General features: G+C 35.3%; 1 protein-coding gene across 2 annotated transcripts; it reads left to right on the top strand.

The window, feature by feature from the left end:
• The first annotated feature begins 202 nt into the window (after positions 1–202).
• On the top strand, positions 203–23,098 carry LOC120343917 (uncharacterized). 2 transcript variants are annotated; one of them, XM_039412965.2, is made up of 47 exons: positions 203–784; positions 2,365–2,511; positions 3,112–3,337; positions 3,542–3,707; positions 3,825–3,950; positions 4,186–4,338; positions 5,272–5,376; positions 5,564–5,638; positions 6,436–6,525; positions 6,665–6,721; positions 7,073–7,126; positions 7,339–7,392; positions 8,676–8,729; positions 8,808–8,861; positions 9,004–9,102; positions 9,303–9,356; positions 9,599–9,697; positions 9,813–9,956; positions 10,799–10,897; positions 11,065–11,118; positions 11,463–11,516; positions 11,820–11,873; positions 12,239–12,292; positions 12,525–12,578; positions 13,168–13,212; positions 13,332–13,538; positions 13,640–13,747; positions 13,885–13,938; positions 14,189–14,332; positions 14,851–14,904; positions 14,975–15,028; positions 15,109–15,486; positions 15,624–15,677; positions 15,750–15,965; positions 16,083–16,190; positions 16,388–16,441; positions 16,905–16,958; positions 17,254–17,361; positions 17,631–17,684; positions 18,052–18,105; positions 18,603–18,764; positions 19,501–19,689; positions 20,106–20,268; positions 20,960–21,066; positions 21,505–21,573; positions 21,721–21,936; positions 22,038–23,098. In XM_039412965.2, exons 1-47 carry the CDS (start codon positions 646–648, stop codon positions 22,185–22,187), a joined length of 5,067 nt encoding a protein of 1,688 aa, XP_039268899.2. In that variant the 5' UTR covers positions 203–645; the 3' UTR covers positions 22,188–23,098. The 2 variants fall into 2 exon arrangements, with proteins under 2 accessions (XP_039268899.2, XP_039268898.2); XM_039412964.2 differs by lacking the exon at positions 12,525–12,578 and adding an exon at positions 12,422–12,475.

Here is a 23,098-nt window from a genome sequence, read left to right as displayed (position 1 = left end):
TCTTGTTCGATAAGTTTCGCTTGTTGGCCGCTCCTATAAGCCTACTTGGTGTCTTTCAATTCATGGTTCGCTGGGAAGCCGTTATGTAGCGTTTCATTTTGCTGTATTATTGGGTCGATCCCTGGAATTAGTTATTTGGGGTTTGTGTTTCAAAGTCAGACTAACTGCTCAATCTATCCTTGTTTCTTCGTTATTTTGCAGTTGTTGTTGTGAAGTGAATATTAGCAGCCATGCAGAGAGAGTCTGCGAACTGAAGCCGCATTTGCGGTGATTGCTAAACTTGGCAAATAACACAAAGACTTAAATTGCAACCCATAAGCAGTTCAGCAGACAAGCTGTCGCGCCGCCGAGCGAATTTTCGCACGCACGCAAAGAAAAAGGTATACCGCGAAGCAAAACGAGGGTGTCACCAATTTAGCCTTTCTCTCCCTCTCGTCAGAGGGTGCGGAGAAGGAAGAGGGAAAGGCGCCATCAAGAGAACTTAGCCTCGGAAAAGAAGAACATTAGGCTGGGCGCGGCGGTCGAAGAAACACAACTACGTGCGCCAGGAAGAACACAACCTATAGAAGCGCGGCAGATAGCCTGAAGACGGGCGTATCGTCCGCCAACCACGGAGGCGAGAATCGTTTAGTTGCTGACGACACAATGGGCACCAGCACATCGTCCATTGTTTCGTCACAATATTGGAAATGGACTCGCGCGAAACTTCGACTGCCTAATTCAGCAGCTTGGATGCATAGCTTCATATGTCTGTTGTTTTGTCTGCAAGTCGTGGCGGGTTACGGTAAGTTATTTTCATTTCACATTTAACTTTATTCGTCGTCTTATTTGTCAAATCAAGGTTTAGAATTTGAAAATTTCATTTTATCGAAATACCCTATTGTGTCTTTTGCATTCATTTTTTCCCTCATTTCAAGAATTCATCTCGTGACTTGCTCAAACGAACTCTTACCATATCGGTGAAATTTTATTTTTAACACATGTGACATAGCATTTGCCATTTTCGTATATCCTTATTCCAAATCAATTCATGAAAATCAATGGGTTTATGCATATGTTTATATATATTTTAAACGTAATAGGAACGTGACGCGTGCATTGTTGCGCAGTCTTGGAACCGATATAAATTTAAAAATTTAGAAATAGACATTTCGCGTCGGATTGGGATTTCGTATTTTCCCAAGAGAGACGAGGGACGACAACATGGATCGATTATCGATCTGTGTGGTCGATGAACGTTTTGCAGACATATCGATTTGGCTAATATTCCTTTCTATAAAAAGTGGGAATTCAAACTTTTATCTTTATTCGCAAGTTTATCCAGCCAGAAGATCGCTGTTCCTAAAATGTGAACAATCGATTCTACGTGATCATTTCCTTCACTGAAAAAATACATTCTATGGCGCCACAAACTCTGTGTTAGGAAACCGAATGCGTCTGACGATGATGTTTGTGGTCGAAATTTTTTTTTTCTTGAAAAAATCGATATGCAGGAATGTGTTTTTGTGATAGACTTGTGATACAAACACTTCTCAGTTTGCCCCTTCTTAATGTTAGTAGTCAGCGAGGCATGCCTCGCTGCTTCTAAAAATTGGGCTTTTGCTTAGTTGTGGTTTTCGCATGACTCGCTCATTCTGAGTGGTTTCCGCCGTAGACATGATTTTGGAATAAGAACTAATTCTGGCGCAATTCACTGGCTCTAAGAACGCACGAAAAAGGGGTGATGACGACAACTCATGAACGTGTTTTTCACACGATTGTTCCACGATTGCTTGTAGATGCTACTCTGCACTATTAGTTTATTTAAGTTATCTTTTGAATAGTCGGTACATATTTGTCTCATACATTAATTTAATTATATATATACTTCAATATTTGATTCACCCATATTATCTACTATTGATTGAACTTAGTTGTGAATTATTTAACATTGGGGGCGGTCTATTAATGTCCAATTGTATACATGTTCGAATGATGCGCCACATTTTATGCTTAGTCATTTGATAAATCCTTCTGGAAGATGCCATCAAACTTTAGTTTTACTACGTGGTACCATCAAAATTATACCCTTCTGTCCAATTTAGTTTTTTATATATATTTACTTTTTGTCAATTTTGACAATATTCGCCATATTGTTTGTTATTCTGAATTTGGCTGTCTTCACTCCCAAAATTTATTTTGGGGAAACAGTAAGTCGTAAAAGTAAAATCTGTTTCAAAACCGCCCACCTTTAGGTTTTTCCAATGTGTAAGTATAAAGGAAGGAAATGCATCTTCTGCAGTCGAAAAGTATGATTAAATATAGTATCATCACAGATAGGTGACCAAAATATTTATAATGCCAATCACCATCATTGCATTACAGAACGGATTGACTTCATATCAAGATTCAACTTGAGTAGTTCCAATCTTCCAAGAACTGAGGGTTATTGTGACAACGGATATCTAGATTCCTATGAGTTTTCTTCGGGACAATCGAAGACAGTTAAAACTCGAGAAATTTTTCCAGAGGGTAATTTTTTATGCTATATGAAATTGATAGAAATTTTGACCCCAAAAATATACACATTGTACTTGGCAATCAATTAACTTTGTAATAAAACAGTTGTAATGTTCAAAGTTGACCTAAATATTACATTGTTCCAACAAATTGCCAACATTTGGGTTTATAAATCTTTCTCTTCAATGAGATGTGATTATCTGAACAGGCTTTCTACACTTGTTTCTATCAAAATTACTGTTAATTAATCTACAGAACTGCTGTTTGTCTTCCATTCCTTCACTCAAGATATTCAAGCTTTTCATTTATATAATTCTTTCTCCAATAACTCAATCTTTTATCAATACACTGCTGCGTCATTCATCACTTTCCCTTCAAACATTGTTACTCTTAAATTTGTTACTTCCGTTATCCTTACTTTATTTATTGTCTTCTGGAGTTGAAACTTGTGTCTTCTTAATATAGTATGCTGTTTGCTGTTTACTTGAATATTTTTGGAAATCATAATTGTAATGACTTAGTAGTAGACCTTAGTATTCTCATCACAGTTAATCAGCTTCTTTTAGAGAAACTAACCAGCAAATTCTTTGTTTTGAATTCTATTGCCAACAGGTTTTTTTCCGGATGAGTTCAGTATTTTTGCTACAATCAAACCATACAAGAATCAGAAGAGTGCACATCTATTGTCGCTCCGTCATGAAGATGAATGGATTCAACTTGGTGTTCAAGTTGGAACGCAACCTGAATTTTATTATCAGGACATGAAACGACCGGTTGTGGAGCAAAGAAATGCTGTGTTTGGAACAAGGAAGGATCCTGTGGCATTTTCATCGAAAGAGTCAGTAACAGATGATATTCGATACTTTTGCCAATTTATATTTCACATTGCTAATATTGTTGAATTTTAATATATTTTTGAAAGTAGCTGGAATGGTGGATTCAATATTTTGTTGAGCCAACAGTTGTTTATATTTCCAATTCTTTGATAGTTTTGAATGCAATTGACTTCAAATCATTCAAATCTGCTTTGTGCTATTTTTAGATGGCACCGGGTAGCTTGGTCAGTATACAATGATCGAGTGCAATTCTATGTTGACTGTGACTTAGTAATGGACACGAACATCACAAGGAAAAACTTCAAAACTTTGCTGAATGGCGATGGTGATTTAATCATTGGTGATCCTGGGAAGTCAAATGTTGGATTCAAAGTAATTTGTTTTCTAATTTTACATCAGTTTCTTGTCAGTGTTTTTTGTGTAGTTTTTCAAATTAATGATAATCATATTAGTTCCATTTCTGCAATCTACAATATTTCTGTATTTCAGGGATCGATTTACCAACTTGAAATGACGAATGATCCAACCCATGCCGGTTTCATGTGCCAAGACTTTACGCCAGGTTGTCTACAGATGGCTGCGGGATTTTCTCCACCTGAGATCGAAGTTGAAGTGGTGAGTACTATTTCAAAATTGTAATGTACACCTGCTCTTAATATAGCTGGTGGTAACGCATGTCAAGCATAAATAGGATAAAATCCATTTTGATTTTGACCAAGATCAAACAATGGCTCTAAAAAGATTTTCTTTTGATATTAGATTTCTCAGTCACATCAAACTTTGTGGCAGTTATCTCATCTTGCATCCGCCCTGCCATAAAACATACCAATTTTAATTTTTTTAAATTCAGGGTGGGTCTGAAGGTGACTTCGATAGTCTCATAATTCCAACTAGAACTCCAGGAGGAAGAGGAGATGGTGGAGATTCATCTGAAACAGATGGCAGTGGCGACAACACAAAAGGAGCGAAGGGGCAAAAAGGCGATCAAGCTGTGATGGAACCTGTAAGAATCAATCTTGAGTAACACTTATTAATTGCTGATTTTACTGACATGTGATATCAACATAAATATAACTGAAATGGAACAACTTGAAACATGAGAAATGAAGTGTCCGAAAATACGAATCAAAAATTAATTATATTCAGACACTTTACCACACATCCTAAGTCCGCAGATCGCTGGTGTATTTTGAATTAATAAAATAATACTTTTTATTTTGTAAATACGAAAATAGAAATCAGAAATTAATTATAACCGGGCAGTTTATACCACACATTTCATGTCCACAGATTGATGTTGCGTTGAACAAAATTAAATTAATCGGGCATAATTTCATATGCTGGTAAAGGTGATGGATATGAATATTTTGGACGACAGAAAATCACCCTAATAAAAAGTCGAAAATTTTAACATCAAAATTATTTGCCAAAAAGCCAAAAAAGTATGAATTATTTTTTCCAAATAAATGGACTTGTTTTTCCGTCTTGCGACAATTTATTGGATATCATAACAATTTCGACATCAAATAATTTTTAATTTTTCGACGTAATGGAAATGAATGTTGAAATTAGAAGCCTTGTAGGGCAATGGGGGCAATGTACACCATGCAAAAGTGTCGCAACAACATGAGACGCATGCTCGCACAAAATACAAACAATCAAAGTGCCGATTCTATTTTAACGTCATTACAATACAAAATACGAAGATTCCTGCGAAAACGAAACACCAAAATCAGCTGAAAAGGTATTCGAATACTTGGATATTCCAATATTCGATTCGTTTTGGACAACCCTGGTTGGCCCTGAAATAATATATTTTGTTGCATTTTATTATAATGGACAATTCGCCCGATACCTACGTGGCCTTTCCTAGAATTTGAAAATATAATGCATGATCTTGTTTAAAGCGATCTATATCTATTCTTTTATTCTTCAGGGAATGTTCATTCCTGGTCCTCCTGGACCAATGGGACCTAAGGGAGATCGTGGACCTCCTGGGTATCAAGGAGCACCTGGTGTACCTGGTGAACATGGTGAAAGGGTGAGTATAAGTATAAAATGTCATTCTTTTGCATGATTTAAAATTTAAATTTCATATCATTTGACTTGCAACCTACTTCCTTGGCAATATAAGATATGCCTTTTCAACCATTATACCTTTTTTGATCGTTGAATATTTCTTTTGATCATTTTCACATATCTTTGACTGTTTTTTCAATTTTTTTTAGGGAGAGCCTGGTAGAGATGGTATTCCAGGACAGAAAGGACTTCCTGGGCCTGCAGGACAACAAATTATGATCCCGGTATGTTATCAAGTATTCCATTATTACATCACAATTGACTATTGAACACAAATGAATAAAAAATTGTAATTTTCCATATTTCAACAAATTTAAACAATGGATAACCCTGAAGATGGTGGGGCGGGATTGGTTGATTTTTTTTACTCAGTTGGAGTTGTCTTTTTGATCGCTGTGTTTGCATACTATTCATACGGATGTTACTGTCCAGAAGGATTTTTCCAAGACCAAGAAGTACCTGATGCAGCTCCAGCAGCAACTGGATGATGAAATAAAGACATAATATCATGAAATGACAAATAAAAATGAAATAAAATAATAAAGAGTTTTGAAACATTTTATTTAATGAATTATGTTTTATTGGTTAACTTATTATATAGTTATCTACTAACTGATGGAGTTGTCTATTATTTTGGATTTACCTGAAGATTTAGTGAGAGAAATTGTAAGATGAAATTTGATACAGATGTTTTCGGTCATTCTTGAAAGTTGAAACATGCTGAAGCGCCTTGTCATATGAATACATTCGTTTTTTTGCACAATATTGCAATTTTATTGTCTGAAATACTGTGTAATTCAGGTAAAAACTAAAAAATTCCTACACTCTATTGCCCGAATGTAAGTTAAAGTGTTGTTGAATAAATTCAATTTGCGGATGAGTTTTTGTGATATCGGTTCCCAGTCCTTTTCACATTAAGGACTTGTCCACAAATTTGATATTTCCCATCTGTCATATCAAAACAACATTACAGACTTGGTGTACTGTTGACTCGATTCTAGTTATACCATTTTTTATTTAGTTTCGTATGCCTACATCTGGATCGGAAAAAGGGCCAGGAGGGCTTGCGGCTTCAGAGCTACAAGCACAAATGATGATATCCCAAGCCAGAGTAAGTAAATTATGATTATTGACGATTTTCAGAATATAAAAACTTCGATAAATGTCAGTCTATAACATATCAATCTACAGCTCAATCAAATTTTCAACATATTCGACAGTTTGAATATTATATTTTGTTTTATTTTCAGATTGCACTTCGAGGTCTTCAAGGGCCCATTGGTTTGCCTGGAGCGTCGGGCCCTGTTGTAAGTGTGATATTGTTTTATGTTTTCGGACTTTCTGTCTATTATGTATTTCAAAGAAGCTAAAAGTAATTTATTAGGGAAAAATAGTCTTCAAGTTTGATAATTTCAGTTCGGGAAATATTGGAGAAATATGAAATTCTAATCATGACGATTGTAGTTTACAAAAAGGTATGATTGTATTGTAACACAGATGTAAAAGATAAGTTTACTCCGAGAAAGACAATCTTTTAGATTTTAAACTAGCATGACTGTTATGGCGATGCACATTCGCATAGAAGATTGATGCTAGGCCATAATTGCAGCTAGGCTAATTTTGCGTGTTCATCATTTATTCACCTATTGATATTGTAGGGTGTACCGGGTCTGCAAGGTATCAAGGGTGAACCAGGAGATCCTGGCCCGATGGTAAGTTATTATTCTCAACTTACTTAATATTAACCGTCTATGTCAACTAATGGCACTTATACGCACTAGTGAATAAGTGAAGTTAGATGTAACTGTGCATAACCTTCTTTGATTTTGATGGAGTTATATAAGATATTCCATGCTTATGCTTTCTATGAAATTTATGTCTCATGTACATGAATTGAAGAGATAAAATTTTTTATAAACTTTAGGGTATTAGAGGTTCAAGAGGACCACCTGGACAACCTGGAAAAGAGGGAAAATCTGTAAGTTCGAATTAACTTTTAGTGGGTATGTATACCAACTAAGTGACAATGTAAATGGTCAATCAATCTGACTTATACTTGATATTTTTTGTATCATGACGTACTCTGCTGGGAATGAGTTATTTAGTGAAATAAAATTTTTGAATCCAATTTTATACAAAAAACAAACTAGTTGGTTCCTTTTTTAATTAAAACTTCGTATATCGTCCAGTAGGAAGATTTTTGCATAATTTTACAAATCATTATTATGCTAGGGTGTCCCTAAAGTCTGGACACATAAGATAATTCAATATATTTAGTACCGCCACCGGTATGAAATTAAAATTAATATTATTTTCACTATTTTTTTAAATTTAAAAAACATGTTCAACATGATCTCCACCATTTGCAATGCAAATGTTAATGCATTTCACATAATTTGCATGGACTTGATGCAATAAATCTACATTGCCAATTGCTAGCAATTTTGACACATTCTCGTATTTATTCATTGATTCAAGTGTATTAAATTTGTAATTTTCATTGAGTACACTTTATCCTTTAGCATATCCCGATAAAGAAATTGAGTGAAATATGGTCTGGTGAACGGGGAGACCACTCCACTTACCCTAGTCTTCCTATTTAATTGGGAAAATTGTCACTCAACTGAAAGATAAATTAAATGACCAACTTTATATGGTTGGTGAAGGATTTCCATTGTGATTTCAACAGGATGGCGCTCTTGCCCATTTTATGGCAAAGGTAATCAATTGGCTGAGTGACAATCTTCCCAATTGGATTAGAAGGCAGGATGATGTGAACTGGTTTCCTCATTTATCAGGCCTTAGTCTGCTTGATTTCTTTTTCTGTGCTATACTGAAAGAGAAAGTGTGACAGGAATCAAATTCACTGAACTCAATAAATTAAAATGATTGTACCAAAATTGATGGCAATGTAGATTATTTAAATCGTGCAAATTTTTTAAAATGTGTTAACATTTGCATTTCAAATAATGAAGATGTTATTTAAATATAAATAAATAGTGATTGGTAAAATAATATTGTTTTTTGTATACTAAAATATCTAGCGTAATTATTTCATGTGTCCAGAGTTTACTGACACCCTTTATATTAGGTCTGATTTTGCTTTTGTAAGTGGATGATATAAATATGGATTGATGTTTGAAATGGTAACTAAATTCAGTGTATATATATTGAATATTAGTGTGATGAAAGTACAAAGGGAGAAAGAGTATTCAATCCATTTTGTATTCGAAAATGCTAACTGAATAAAACATTTCGCAGGGTCGAACAGGTGCACCAGGAACCAGAGGAATATCAGGGCCTCCTGGCAACAAGGTAAATATATTTTTTTTTGTACACATTATTAGAAGGAGCTTTGAATAAAGTACAATAAAATCTCAAAATTTTTGTCAGGGTGAAAGAGGTTACAATGGAATGCCAGGAGTTCCAGGCCACAAGGGATATAGGGTAAGTTGATGTTACATTCATTCTATAAAAATTGCCATGTGTAGATTAATTAAAGTTCACATGTATTTTTACATTCTATGTAACTTTATAGCTTTCTGACAAAAAAATCAGTTAAATAATACAGTAAACTTTCTGTTTTCAGGGATTGCCGGGTGAAAGAGGACCCAAAGGACTTCAAGGGCCTGGAGGTTCCAACGGAAAACCAGGAGAAGCAGGACCCAGGGGATTGCCAGGCCAGCAAGTGAGTTTTCATTCAATAATACAAACGATTTCTCACAAGAAAATAACTTTTAAAACGGAGCTTTTGGTTGTAAAATGCAGATTTGTCTTACACAATCAGATTATGGCTTCTGTATATCAAAATACCAAATAGTGTTCGAACAGTACTTTCAAGCAATAGATCACATCTATTATAATTTAATATATATTTGCTTTTTCTAGGGACCACGTGGGCTAATTGGACATAAAGGTTCACCTGGAACTAGAGGACCGATGGTATGTATTTTAGTAAAAAAATTCATTGCAATGTAGTCTATTACAAAAGTTTTTATCATTATGGCTAATGCAAATTGAAATATTATTCAAATTTCAGTTTATGTCTGATTGGGACATGTTATGCATTTTATTTGGCATTATTTTTCTCATCATGTTGTTTGTAAAATTTATAAAAATGAATAGAAGACTTTGGCTAGGCAACATTTAAAGTTATATTGCCATCAATGTTTTTTTCTTTACAGGGTCCCAGGGGTGTTGATGGTCCGGCAGGTATAAAGGGAAGTTTAGGACCACAAGGTATTCCAGGTCCCCCGGGACAGCAGGGACCACCAGGTTCACAGGTACTTTTTTAATTTTTTTTAAGATAAATCAAATATGCAATAGTTGGACCAAACAATACCTAGGAATACAACCAACTATTTATAAAATTCACTAAATATCACCATGTTACTTTAGGGTGTTACAGGACCCCAAGGCCACATGGGACCCCCAGGAGCCAAAGGACCAGTTGGAAAATCAGGTTTGCCTGGATTACCAGGCCAAGACGGAGTAGCAGGTCATCCCGGAAAAGAAGGGACTGTAGGAGCGAAGGGATCATTGGTATGCATATTTTCTGCATCTTGTACAGTGTTAATTTGATTGGCTATATACTGATAAAATAAGCATTCACAATGAAGTTTCGAAAAAAATTCGAGATGAATGACTGTGATACACTTTTTTGAGTTATATTTTTGGTAAATCAGAAATCTTGCTACACACTAACAGATAGAAAATTCTGTTTGTGCAAAAAAATTCAGAAATGAACATTGATAGGACCAGGAGAAGAACAAAATGTGTTTATCAACTAATAAAAACTTTTTCAATGAAGGATGATATCACGTTGTATACATCTATGATTCTGCTTTAGAATAATAAAATTCTTATTATGGTCAAGTTTCACCAAAATTGTTTAATTTTATTTATATTTAGCACCTCTGGTTTTCTTTGTGTTAATTCAAAACATCCAGTTTCACTGATGCCAAGTTAACCTGAATAATTGAAATCGTTTAAATCATCTCTAATTTTTTTTACCTGAATTGCTATATATCTGCATCCTCTTTTCTGATTGCTGGGAATGTTCCACTCAGTCCCATAATACCAGGCACTATTTATTAATTCCTCAGAACTCAGTTCTCTGAGCTACTTTGTTTCTTATTATTCTACATTGTAGATTCATCTGCAGTTATTCATATAAACGGGTAGATGTATCACTATATTATATTTATAATATTATAATATTCAGTAATATCTGAATCTCTGAAAATCTTATATGTATGATCGATTGCAATGGGTTCAGGTTAGAATATTCAAAAAAATATAATAGTGGAATTAACGAATATTAAATTTTTTGTGTCCCAACATCTTTCCTATATCACACAATATTTATAAATTTCAATTTTCAGGGACCAGCAGGAGGACAAGGACCCCAAGGTTTTCCCGGCTCAAGAGGAGTGACGGGTGAATCGGGCGTCAGAGGACCCAAGGGACACAAGGGGGAAAAGGTGAAGTGAAAACTACATTGAATTTAAAATGACTTTATTCATTATTTTTGTCCACGAATTTGATATTTCTATCATATATGTTATGTTTGATTTGTGGATTTGATAATCTTGCTTTACATTGATATGAATAGGTGATTATAACTAATACTTTCACTTTATTATACCAGGGTGGTGATGGTCTTTCTGGGTTCAAAGGTGACATGGGACCAAAAGGAGATCAGGTATGTTTTCAGTAACAAACCTCTTATGAGCAAGTCTATGCTGTAATTTTATGAAAAATCTAGCTGTTTAAGTTAATACTTGATGTCAAAATACGGACAAAATATTTGATGCAAAGTTAAATTGTACCTACAACATTACATATGCTCTACTTCTTTCCTCCTAATTTTGAGTATTTTAAAATTAGAAGTAGTTTTTTATTTATTATAATTTGCTATTAAAGAATCAGTTCAGTTTAATCTATATAAAAGTGGCATGCTTTCTACTTTTCATTTCCTGTAATAACCTGTATTGTTATGGTATTTAAATATGATTAACTTTTATAAACTCACTAAAATTGATTTAGGGTGTTTTGGGACCTCCAGGACCTCGTGGAGCAGATGGTCCGGATGGATCAAAGGTATGGAAGTCATGTCATTAGTTATCAATCATTTAGTTATCAATCAAGTTACGGCAATCAGAAACGGCCAAGATAGTTTTTGAAAATGAATTAAATATTGAAGATCACTTATTCTGTACAATTGATACTTCTAATTGTATACATCATGATGGAATCCAATACTGCAGTATATATCGTATGACATACTACCACAAAAAGTTTACAATCAAACTTACATTATTCTTAAATTGAATCATCCAATTCATCTCGAATGTATGTTTTATAATTATATAATATCATAATTTATTCTTACTTATTCTCTAGGGAAGGGAAGGTCAAAGAGGGGAACTTGGACCTCCTGGAACACAAGGAGAAAAAGTAAGTATCACAAATACACAAACATTGTGTCCTTATCTGATTGCTTGAATTCCTTCCTTGATTCATTCCAGCTTTCCTCATAAAAATATCAGACAATCCTACCTCTCATTCAGATTCAACTAGTTATTTCTGTCGTGCGAGAAATATTGTACAAATAAACATAAAAAACAAATCAATTGAGTGAAAAAAAAAAGAACAAATACAACATTTCAAGTGCAATATACAAGGAACCGCAACTAAACTATAAAGTTAAAGTCATTAACTAACTTGTTTAACTTGTCAGCGACACCTAAATTTACTGATAACTATTATGACCCTATTAGATGTCATTAATTAGCTTATACTAATTAGCATATACTTTTCAGGGAAATGTTGGTGTAACTGGAATGCCAGGTTATCACGGAAGAAGAGGAATAAAGGTTTGAATATATCTTAATATTTGGATATGTAATGGATTCATTTTTTGTATCAAATTTTGATTAGGGATTTGAAGAAAAGAGGATTTCTTAGTTTCTATGCTAATTTCTATCCTGCTTATCATATAACAGGGTGAGATTGGACCGGATGGAAAACCAGGCTTACAAGGGGAAAAGGGAGAAAAGGTAACATGCTTATTTTATACCTCTATTAATTTACATTTAATATTGAAAGGGATCCAAAGGATCATCAGGCAGAAGTGGTTTGAACGGGCCCAAAGGAGGCAGGGTAAGAATTTTTGAGTCTGTGATACTAACCCACTGAATTAGCAATATACCATCAATTAACATAGCATGATCAACAACCAAGTCACTTTCGAATCTTCCTTCACCAGTTTCTAATTGTGTTATATGTTAATTCATAAATTGAATCACAAATTCACAATACCTTGAAACCTTCCAATAATAATGTAATACTCAAATCATTTAAACTACTATTAATAATTAATTGTTCTTCGGAACATATCATATTTTTGTTTATAGAATTGTTGAAAAGACAATCAAATTCTGCCACCAAGATGTGGAAATATAATAATCGTTTTCCTTTTTGTATGGCAATTTATAAATTAGTTTTTATTAGAATTTGAATTTCGAGCAAAATGAAGTTTTCTGATTTTATTTCTACAGTGTGATTCTATGAAATACTAGAGCAGTTCCTAACATTAGTAAAGTATCAAACAAATAAGATTTATGATAAGTCAGGCTAGCTTGAGAACTTAAACCAATATGGTTGCGTTATTTACTTTCTTTGTATGATGCCTTGTTTCAATGAAACATAAATTAATTTTGTATCTGATTCTATTCTTCATCACTCGCAGGGACCATCTGGAAAAGCAGGAGATCAAGGACAAAGAGGTCCACGGGTAAGAAAATAGAATAATTCAGTTAGCTTCGATTATTGGTGAAGATTTGGTCAATACTTGTTTAAAAAGATTAAAGTAATACCACACTTGATCATCCTTTACATCAAAATTTATTTTAGGGACCAAGGGGAGATCGTGGTCTTCGTGGAGTAGCTGGGAAGCCCGGTGTAAAAGGTGAAAGGGGGCAAGATGGGCCAACTGGAGCTATTGGGGAAAGAGGACCACCTGGGCCTCTTGGTCCTTCTGGTTTCCAAGGATCCAAAGGGCCTCCAGGTCCAGCAGGAAAAGACGGTTTGCCAGGCCATCCAGGAGCTCGTGGTGACACTGTAAGTTTGTTATGATGTAGAATATTTAATATTTTTTATTTGGTATTTTTAGAAGTAGTCTCTATATTTGCTTTTTTCGTTCAACTATTTGTCTTTCGCAGGGGTTCCAAGGTAAAACAGGTCCACCTGGTCCATCAGGTGTGGTGGGACCTCAGGGACCCAATGGAGAGATTGGACCCACAGGAATGACTGGACATCCTGGACCACAAGTGAGCATGGATTTTTAATTTATTTTTGGAATAAAATCAGTTGTAAATATTTCTGTTCCAGCGATTTATGCAAGTTAATTTGATTAATTAAACCAGCAATACTTTAATAATATTAATAAACCCTATTTCTTTTGTAGGGTTTGTCTGGTGAACCTGGACTCCCCGGAAGTTCTGGAAAAGAAGGAGCAAAGGTAACGTTATTTCCTGTTATTGGAAGTCTTAATATGTGTTTCTCACATTGTGCTAAGAAATTTAGGAATCAGCTACTGATGCTGACCCTATGTTATTTTTGGCTTTGAATTGGCTGCACAATTTACTATTAATATTGACGTCTTCTGCTGCAGATGTTCACGTACCCATGCATGGATCAACAAGATCTTGTTACCATGCTTTGCATTCGAGAAAAGTCAGGCATGAATAATTATACATTTCTTTTACTAGGGGGATCCTGGCCCGGCTGGGTTGCAAGGTAAAGTAGGACCACCTGGGCTACAAGGCTTTCCGGGCAACAGAGGTCTTCAAGGTGAAAGGGGACCGGCTGGAGTGAAAGGTAGTGAAGGGCCAGCAGGACCACCGGGACCACAGGTAAAGTTTTATTAATGCAGTTCTTTTTCACATATTTCTTGTTTGTGGTCCAATAAATATGAAGTACTTTATTTATAATGAGTGGATGGATGTATTTATTACATGATCATATTTACATAAAATATATAGTTATTAGTTAAATTTTAAAATAATATTTAATGAAAATTAGGATTTGATGCTTCCATTGTTTTTTAAAATAGGGTTGCCATGTGTTCTTCGAGGCTATTTGGTATAACTGGTACCTCGGATCTTATCAAACAATTGTTATTCGTCGTTGACATGCCGATTGTTGATATTGTTTCTATTGTAACAACTAACATACCGTAGTTATTTTTCACATTTGGAAAACCATGTTAAATACACTCTGCTTTACACAGATAATATTTTATTGTTGGTTTCCGCACCATTTTGTTTTTGATTCAATCTGGCACAATAATGTAAATCATAATATCTAATTCTAATAATCTAATAATAATAATAATAATAATAAAAAAATCTAATAATAATTATTCTAATAGGGTTCATCTGGTGCAGCTGGGCCTCCCGGACCAACAGGAGCTATCGGACAACCAGTGAGTGTTTGCTATGATTGCCATGCATAGATTTGTGATGTGTTTGCTTATTCGAATTTTATAATTTCAGGGAAGACCAGGACCGGATGGACCAGCAGGCTCAGCGGGAGAAAAGGGCGAACCGGTATGTTGAATATAAATATAGTATTCATAGGGCTGAACAGCTAGCCTAGTGTCAATTTTATTTATATACGATTTTTAAAGGGCGAAATGGGTGCTATTGGACCAGCTGGTAGAGATGGATTGCAAGGACCCCCTGGTCAAACAGGACCAACTGGACTAGTTGGCGGTAGAGGCGAAGATGGTGACAAAGGTGAAACTGGACCACCAGGTGCGCAAGGGCTCAAAGGTTCGAAAGGAGACTTTGGTCCTCCAGGACCACCAGGAGAACAAGGACCAATTGGACAACCTGGTCCTGCCGGAAATGATGGAGAACCTGGACCAAGGGGACAACAAGGTCTACATGGAGCAAAGGGTGATGAAGGATCTCGTGGCTTCTCTGGTCCCCCAGGACCGAGAGGATTGCAAGGAATTCCTGGGTCAACTGGTTTGAAGGGTGACAATGGTGATACTGGACCACTTGTGAGTATATCTATTTCCATGTTTGATTTGTTGTTTGTGGGCCACTGTCAGCAACAGAAGCATGACAGTGAATCCAACAATGTTGCAATATCACCAGACAAGTGTTTTCATTTAGTTTATACTATTCTTATATTTAGGGACCTCCTGGACCATTGGGGCAGCGGGGGCCACAGGGTACATCAGGTGTTGAGGTAAGTTTTTTATTTGATTTGAACTTTTTTTTTGTCTTTTTTTCAGTGTGATCAATATGCATTTCATAACAGGGTCCAATGGGTCCACCTGGAGCTAGAGGTCAGCCTGGTAGTGTTGGTGAAAAAGGAGATGCAGGCAATCCTGGAGCACCTGGAGGTCCCGGCAATATGGGGCCAGCAGGGTCAAAAGGTGCCTCGGGAACGAAAGGAGATAGAGGAACAGATGGATCTCAAGGTGAGCCAGGACCGAGAGGACCACGTGGTAAAGATGGACCTAAAGGACATCAGGTAATAATTATTTTTCTGTTACATCTTGTTGTGGTTTAATGTTTAGGGCTTACAACATGATCTGGTACTTTTGTATACTGTGATATTTTTATAATATCTGTTTCATCATTTTGTTAGGGACCAATTGGATTCCCTGGTGACCCAGGTCCCCAAGGTATGATGGGACCTCCTGGTGTTGACGGTGAAGCTGGTGATAAAGGTGAAGATGGAGATCAAGGGGAACGGGTAAGACACTAATTGATTAAAGATATTATGTCATGTATTGGTATGACAAAAAATAAAGACTCTTCCAGTTGTTACTTTTAAATCTGATGTTGTGAATTTACATTAGAACCAAGCAGATTGATATGATTGATGACCAAGTAGTAGGCTACTATATGTTTTGTAATTATCGATATGAAATTAATTTGGATTTATAACAGGGACCACCAGGGCCTGAAGGCGACTCTGGACCTCCTGGAGAAGCCGGACCAAGAGTATGTAATTTTTATTGTTTTAACCTGTTATTACTGTTTTAAATTGTTATTTATAACTAACCAGTAACATTGGTTCAAAATAGCTGATGCACCATAATGAGTACTCCCGTAGTATGTGTACCAGATTAAGGTTAGGCTGTAATTTCATTCCGATTTTTCTATTTTTAGTTCTATTACGAGTTCGGGGACTGTCTGTGTTAGCAAAGTGAATTTGATATACTGCCAGATGAAGCGATATAATTCTATCTTCAATTATTGAATGTTACTTGCATTATTATATAGTATCTGTTCTCTTATCAATAATATTTTACTTAAGTGAACAATCACTTAAGATCGACCATCACGAGAATTGCAAGCCACTGGTTGATTTACTCTGTGGTTTGAGGCAAACTTGATTTATTTGAGATAAATGAATCTTGATTTAAGATTTGAGCTCACTGAACATCAATTTGCTATATTTTAGGGACCTGCAGGACCAGAGGGGAAAGAGGGTAGATCTGGTGAAAAAGGAGCAAAGGTAAGTTTGAGGTTTTTATGCGTTTCTGACGGTTTTGGGACAGTTTATTGATCATGTAATGGAATCCTCTTATATTGTCAAGCCAGCAAAATACTTGGACTGATTCCGACTGTCTTAAGTCTGAGCCACTGATTTAGGTTACCCAATAGTAAAGAATGCTCGTTTTTCTTTCCAATTCCACTCGATTTTCAAAAAGTCAATTACCATAAGTATTCTATGTAACAGATGAGAGATATTGTCCATATAATCTCCTCATATCTCTTTTTTTTTGTAAAATAGTTTTTAATAAATTCAGGGTGACATTGGTGAAGTTGGTCCCATGGGAAAAACTGGACAGCCAGGTTCAATAGGAAAACCAGGAAAGCAAGGAAATGATGGTCTTATGGGTCCACCAGGACCAGAGGTGTGTGTGCTTTTTTTCAATTTTTAGTTTCTCATAACTTTTTGTAAAATTGTTTAAGGCCAGTTTTAGGGACTATGTAGACTAGATGGAAATTTGACAGATATTAAATATTCATGTTTAGAATAAAATTCAAGACTATGGAAGCAGTCATTTCTTTTTAGTATTATTATTTTCATTTGTCAAACTATGTAACTTCATGCATATCAATAATTTTGAATTTAGAAATGACTAACATAATTCTGACCAAAATAATTTAATGTAATTTCCAGGGAATGCAAGGAGACTCCGGCCCGCCAGGACCAACAGGTCCAAATGGAAAAGAGGTAACTTGAAATGAATTTATTATTTATTTATTTTTCAATCGACGTATATGACAATTGGCTAGATTATAAGCACAGCTGCTTTCTCTGATGTATAGATTACATGTGCGAATTTGATACATTTGCAATATTGAATGCCAACTATTCAAATTTCATAAACCTGTATTCTTACCATATATGAAACAAGTTTTATCTGTCCTGCTTTTTCTGATTGAAATAGACTGAAAATATTATACTGACGAATTTGTTTTAGATTACTGTTAGCAGGAAAAAATTAATCTTTTTTTGCCTCAAAGTTACTGTATTAAATTACAGGTACTGATTAATAATGTTACAATATTTTTCACATTTCAATATTTTTTCAAAACAGGGACCAGCTGGAATAAGAGGGGAAAAGGGAAATCTGGGATTACCTGGACAAAAGGTTTGTGAGACATTTTATATTTAGGTAATTTTATACATGAAAACAACATAGAATAGGATAGGATTTACATATTCATCCCGGGGAAGAAGGAAAGCCGTTAATACGACTTAACCCCCCCTCTCATCCGGTTATCAATCCATTTCGGGTAAGGGATTAGTTAGCCAGTTATTTGTTTTCGGATGCAGGTTTTCAGATACTGCAAAAAGATTTGGAGTAGGCCTAATTGATGACTTAATATGCCGTTTTGTCATCAACTTATTTATTGTTCACTTTTCCTCCAAGAAATTGGGGATGGCTGAGGTATAGTTATTGCTCAATCAACGAGATTTTGACTGCTTCAGGTCTTAGTTTATACTAGTGCTGATGTACCATGCTATATGGGAGTAAAACAACAAAATTGTGCTGCAGACCAATTTCTGGAAAATATTGATACTAAATTTAAAAGATATAATATTGGTATTGTTGAGGAGTCTGTCACTCTTAATTCTGATATGCAGGGTCATCCTGGACTGATGGGATTGATTGGTCCACCTGGAGAAGAAGGACCCAAAGGTTCCAGAGGTTTACAAGGCCCGGAAGGAGGGGTGGGATCGAAAGGTGATGAAGGTAGAGATGGACCTGCTGGACCGATTGGGCCACAAGGACCTCCTGGTTTGCCTGTAAGCTATTTTTTCATTATCTGAATTTTTTTCTGAGCAAAATATCACAAACAAAATAATTGGCTGCAGGTCGGCCATCCTATGTAGAAACTCTCACTTTTCAACAAATTAAATATACTAAAACACTTTGGTTTGGGTGATTTCTTTCTGTTAACTATTTACTTGATCAACATTCTTGATGTTGCCATGGACTCTTTACATCCATTGTGTGTTCAAGATCTCATCAAAGCATAGACCACAGGATCCCAAAGATAAACCACCAATTATGAACCTTTCCCCGACCGTTAACCCCCGGAAAATTCTTTCTATACTTTACCATTGCAAAATTTTCGGTGCTTATTTTAAGAGTGGTTCCGCGAGTTGGCGCCTGCAGAATGGGGTATTTGGTACAAACCATTATTCTGATATATAGCATTCAACAATCTGTTTTTTAAAAGAACCGGTAAAGAATTCTAGCGTAGTCTATCACAGCTATTTCTACACTCATTTTTAATTACTGAAATTAAACTGAAACTCCTAAGAAGACAAAGTGATCATGGAATTATTTGATTTATATCTAAATTCCCGAAACACAACTGAAAACTAACGAATAGAATTCAAAAACGCAAAAACGAGGTAATGTTTACCACTAAGCCTGAAAATCTGTCTGAGTGAGAAAAGGTCAATGACAAAAAGTAAACAAGGAAGTCGATGCTTGGGGAAACATCCATTGAAACCTCTTTTTTGCACTTTACAGGGATCTTTTGGTATCAAAGGAAACAAAGGATCTGAAGGCCCTCATGGTCCGAAGGGTAATGAAGGACCACCTGGTCCACCAGGACCACCCGGACCACCTGGAAAATCATATGACCCATCCCCGTATAATGGCGCATCCTCCTTCAAGGCAGAGTCAAGAAAGAGAAGAGATGCTGTTTTCAGAATGGATGTAAGTGTAATTATAATTTTCTTATGATACATTTAGGCGTTTTCTGTCTCTGCAGAAGAGGAAATACACACACTTTTAAAAAAAGTTCAAAGCATTTACCTTTTGAGGAAATGTTTTTGTATTCTAACATAGTGCTCCCCAACCTAAACAGGTGGACCGGTAACTCAATTAAGCGATATATAACCAAAGACTCTTCTATTATGAAACATTGTTCATTCTTTAATCAAGTGACTGCGAGGGCAGAAAAAAATTTCCCACAGATTGAATTAATTGCACCCGGTGGTTGGGAACCACTGTTCAAGTACATCAATATCAGCTTTTTAAAGCTGAAATTCTGTATGCTAGTTGAAAATCTTATCTGAAACGAAATTCAACTTGTTGTGGAATAAAACATATATTTTCAAAATAATCTCCAGGATCATCCACAAGGCATGGAAGAAATATTTATGGGACTTGATTCACTTGCCCAAGAAATCAGTGATCTGCAAGAAAAGATTGGAATTGAGCCGAATGGATCACGGGAAAACCCAGCTAGATCTTGCAAAGATCTCTGGCTCTGTCATCCTGATTATGAATCTAGTAAGTACAGTAACGAACTGTCTCTTGTTTTTATGGTAAAATTTTGGTTGGGAGAAATTCTAATCGGAACTTTCATCAAATTTTCTTTTTTCTTGAATCTACTTTTTATTCAACATTATATACAATACTTTTGGTTTTGCATACAATATACTGAGCAAGCCATTCTTTATGTCGAACTTAATGTTGTTATGAAACCAGGTTGAGAAACGTTAGTCAAGCATTTCGAATACACTGATCACTGCTTATGCCCCATAGAATTATTTAAATTGTTTGAATCCTGTGTCTTATTGTATTATTTACATCTTCTATGTTATGAACAAATTTGAAATACTGATCTATTCTAGATCTGAACGGCTTTCTTTAAAAGCTCAATCAGTAAATTCAAAGTTATAGATCAATTACAAAATTTCAGCTCATGTAATCTTGTCTTAGAAAATTACTGTTACACTTGTTGCATTTTAGATTTTAGTAATACAGACAACTTAAGTGTGGAATGTTGAATAAATAGCAATAAACGAAACATAAATTAAATTTTTAGCTCTTGAGTTTGTGAGAATTTTCAAATTGATGCATTTTCGTGAAAATATTGTATATTTAACCAGGGCACATTTCAAATATCTCTTGTTATGAATGATATTATTTGGATGATAGCCGAATAGAATGCTATATAATGTGTTTTTATTTTTTGCAGAGGCCTACTGGATTGATCCAAATGGAGGTTGCCATGCTGATGCCATCGAAGTATTTTGCAATTTTGAATTGGAAGGTGAAACTTGTTTGACACCAGGAACGGAAAAGGTTTTTTGATTTCTATTCATTCGTCTTTGCTGTCGAAATCTGATCCTGGGTGGGAATCTTCAGAACATGGTTTGAAAAATGACCAAAAAAGTGTCCATTTGATAATAAACATTTATTCAATTCAAGAGTCTTGCTGCACACTAACACAAATGTATTTCTGTAACGTTTCGTCTGACCGAGGTCAGACTTCTTCAGACAAGCATTTTACAACTGTCTCAATGAACCCTTGTCTGGAATGCTGGTAATTATGTGCTGGTATTACCCGAATTTCAACAGGGAAATTGTGATTCGATTATTTGGTAATTAATTGTGAGTTTGACTGTTAAAACTCTCCTGAGCCTTGAAAATGGTGATCTGCGTGCTGGCTTTTCCCCATTTTCAGTCTCGCTGAGTATTGTGAAATATATGACTGACTTTTAATCGAACATTCATTTTTAGCAAAATCCACATCGATGGCCAAAGGCAACTCCTGGAACTTGGTTCAGCTCATACATCAAAGGATACAAGGTAGTGATGCACATTATCAATTTAAAATGTTCAAACCGTTTTACAGTTGAATTCATTTTTGATATAGATTTTCAAATCAAAGGTTTTGTATATGCAGTGCCAAAGCTTGAATAATCACAATATAACCATTATAATTATTTATTTCAGATCGAATACGACATCCCAGAAACACAAATGAAATTTCTTCGCCTTCTTTCATCAAAGGCTAGACAGACTTTCACCTATATCTGTGTTAATTCTGTTGGATGGGAAGATTCTGAGGGAAACTTTGATCAAGCTGTTAGATTGATGGGAGCGAATGAAATGGAAATCACCAAGCATTCAACTGATCCCAAAATTACAGTTGTCAGAGATACATGCATGGTAAGTTTATTTATGTTAATATATACTCAATCGAAACTGTGTTTATCAAGACATGTGTTCCTGTAAAATGAAATTGTTTATGAGACACGTTTCATTTTTAGGATGGCACTGGACTTGGTGAAGTGATGATGGAAATTGACTCAGAAGATCTTGATGCATTGCCGATTGTTGACTACAAAGCATTCGACTTCGGAGAAAGCAGTCGACAGCGTCATGGTTTCAAAATGGGAGATGTTTGTTTCAGTGGCTGAGAAACGTTGTTTTATGGCAGAATTTGGTACATGATATTGCTTAACTTTTTCAAGTCAGTGATGTGAAAACAGGATTTGTGTTTGGAAAAAACATGCACCTCTGAAGCCTTCAGCAATCATAATATGTACACTGCAAAATAAAATAATAAGTTGCACTTCACGAAAAGCGGAGGTAGAATTCATGAAATGAGACATTGTTGTTTCTGTAATTTTTTATAGTATTATATCGCAAACAAGCGCAATATTTCAACTGTGACGATTGTATTTATGTTGCTTTTTATGTTATATGTTCCGTGTAGGACACCTAGACTAAGCCTTGTGTAGTCTGTGCTTTGCCAGTGCAGTCTATCGCTCATCGGCTTTTCAACTCAATTTATGTAATGGAATTTTCTCGATGAACCCTTGTGGAATGCGGGTAATTATGTGCTGGTATTACCCGAATTTCAACAAGGAAATTGTGATTCAATTATTTGGTAATTAATTGTGAATTTGACTGTTAAAATTCTCCTGAGCCTTGAAAATGGGGATCTGCGTGCTGGCTTTTCCCCATTTTCAGTCTCGCTGAGTATTGCGAAATATATGACTGACTTTTAATTGAAAACAGTAAATGTTAATTAGTTTTATGTTATGTGTTTATTGTCCACATATGTCATGGTCCACTACTAACTCCGATCAGTGATTGTCATTTTTGTTGCTGTTCTTTCCTTTGTCCTGATTAGATTATCTGTGTCCATATGAAGCAATGCTTCGTATACGACTTATAACTACTATACTTCAAGAAGTTGCATGTTGAAAAAGTGTTTTGATTTTATATCGAAGATTTGAACTTTTATATTGGATTTGAATACTCAGCCTTATTTTAAATGGTATTTTCATAAATAAAACGCCACATGGCATCTTGGAGCAAAACA

Source organism: Styela clava, chromosome 5 (assembly GCF_964204865.1).
Source record: "Styela clava chromosome 5, kaStyClav1.hap1.2, whole genome shotgun sequence".
Taxonomy (NCBI): Eukaryota; Metazoa; Chordata; class Ascidiacea; order Stolidobranchia; family Styelidae; genus Styela; species Styela clava.
This window is presented reverse-complemented; position numbering and strand designations above follow the sequence as displayed.

What these genes read in the sequence shown, in the direction of transcription:
- LOC120343917 (XM_039412965.2), top strand. Translation starts at nt 646, where the DNA reads ATGGGCACCAGCACATCGTCCATTGTTTCGTCACAATATTGGAAATGG. An exon ending in ACGGGCCCAAAGGAGGCAGG is followed by an intron (nt 12,579 to 13,167) that starts GTAAGAATTTTT and finishes CATCACTCGCAG; the next exon opens with GGACCATCTGGAAAAGCAGG. An exon ending in AAGGACCTCCTGGTTTGCCT is followed by an intron (nt 18,765 to 19,500) that starts GTAAGCTATTTT and finishes TGCACTTTACAG; the next exon opens with GGATCTTTTGGTATCAAAGG.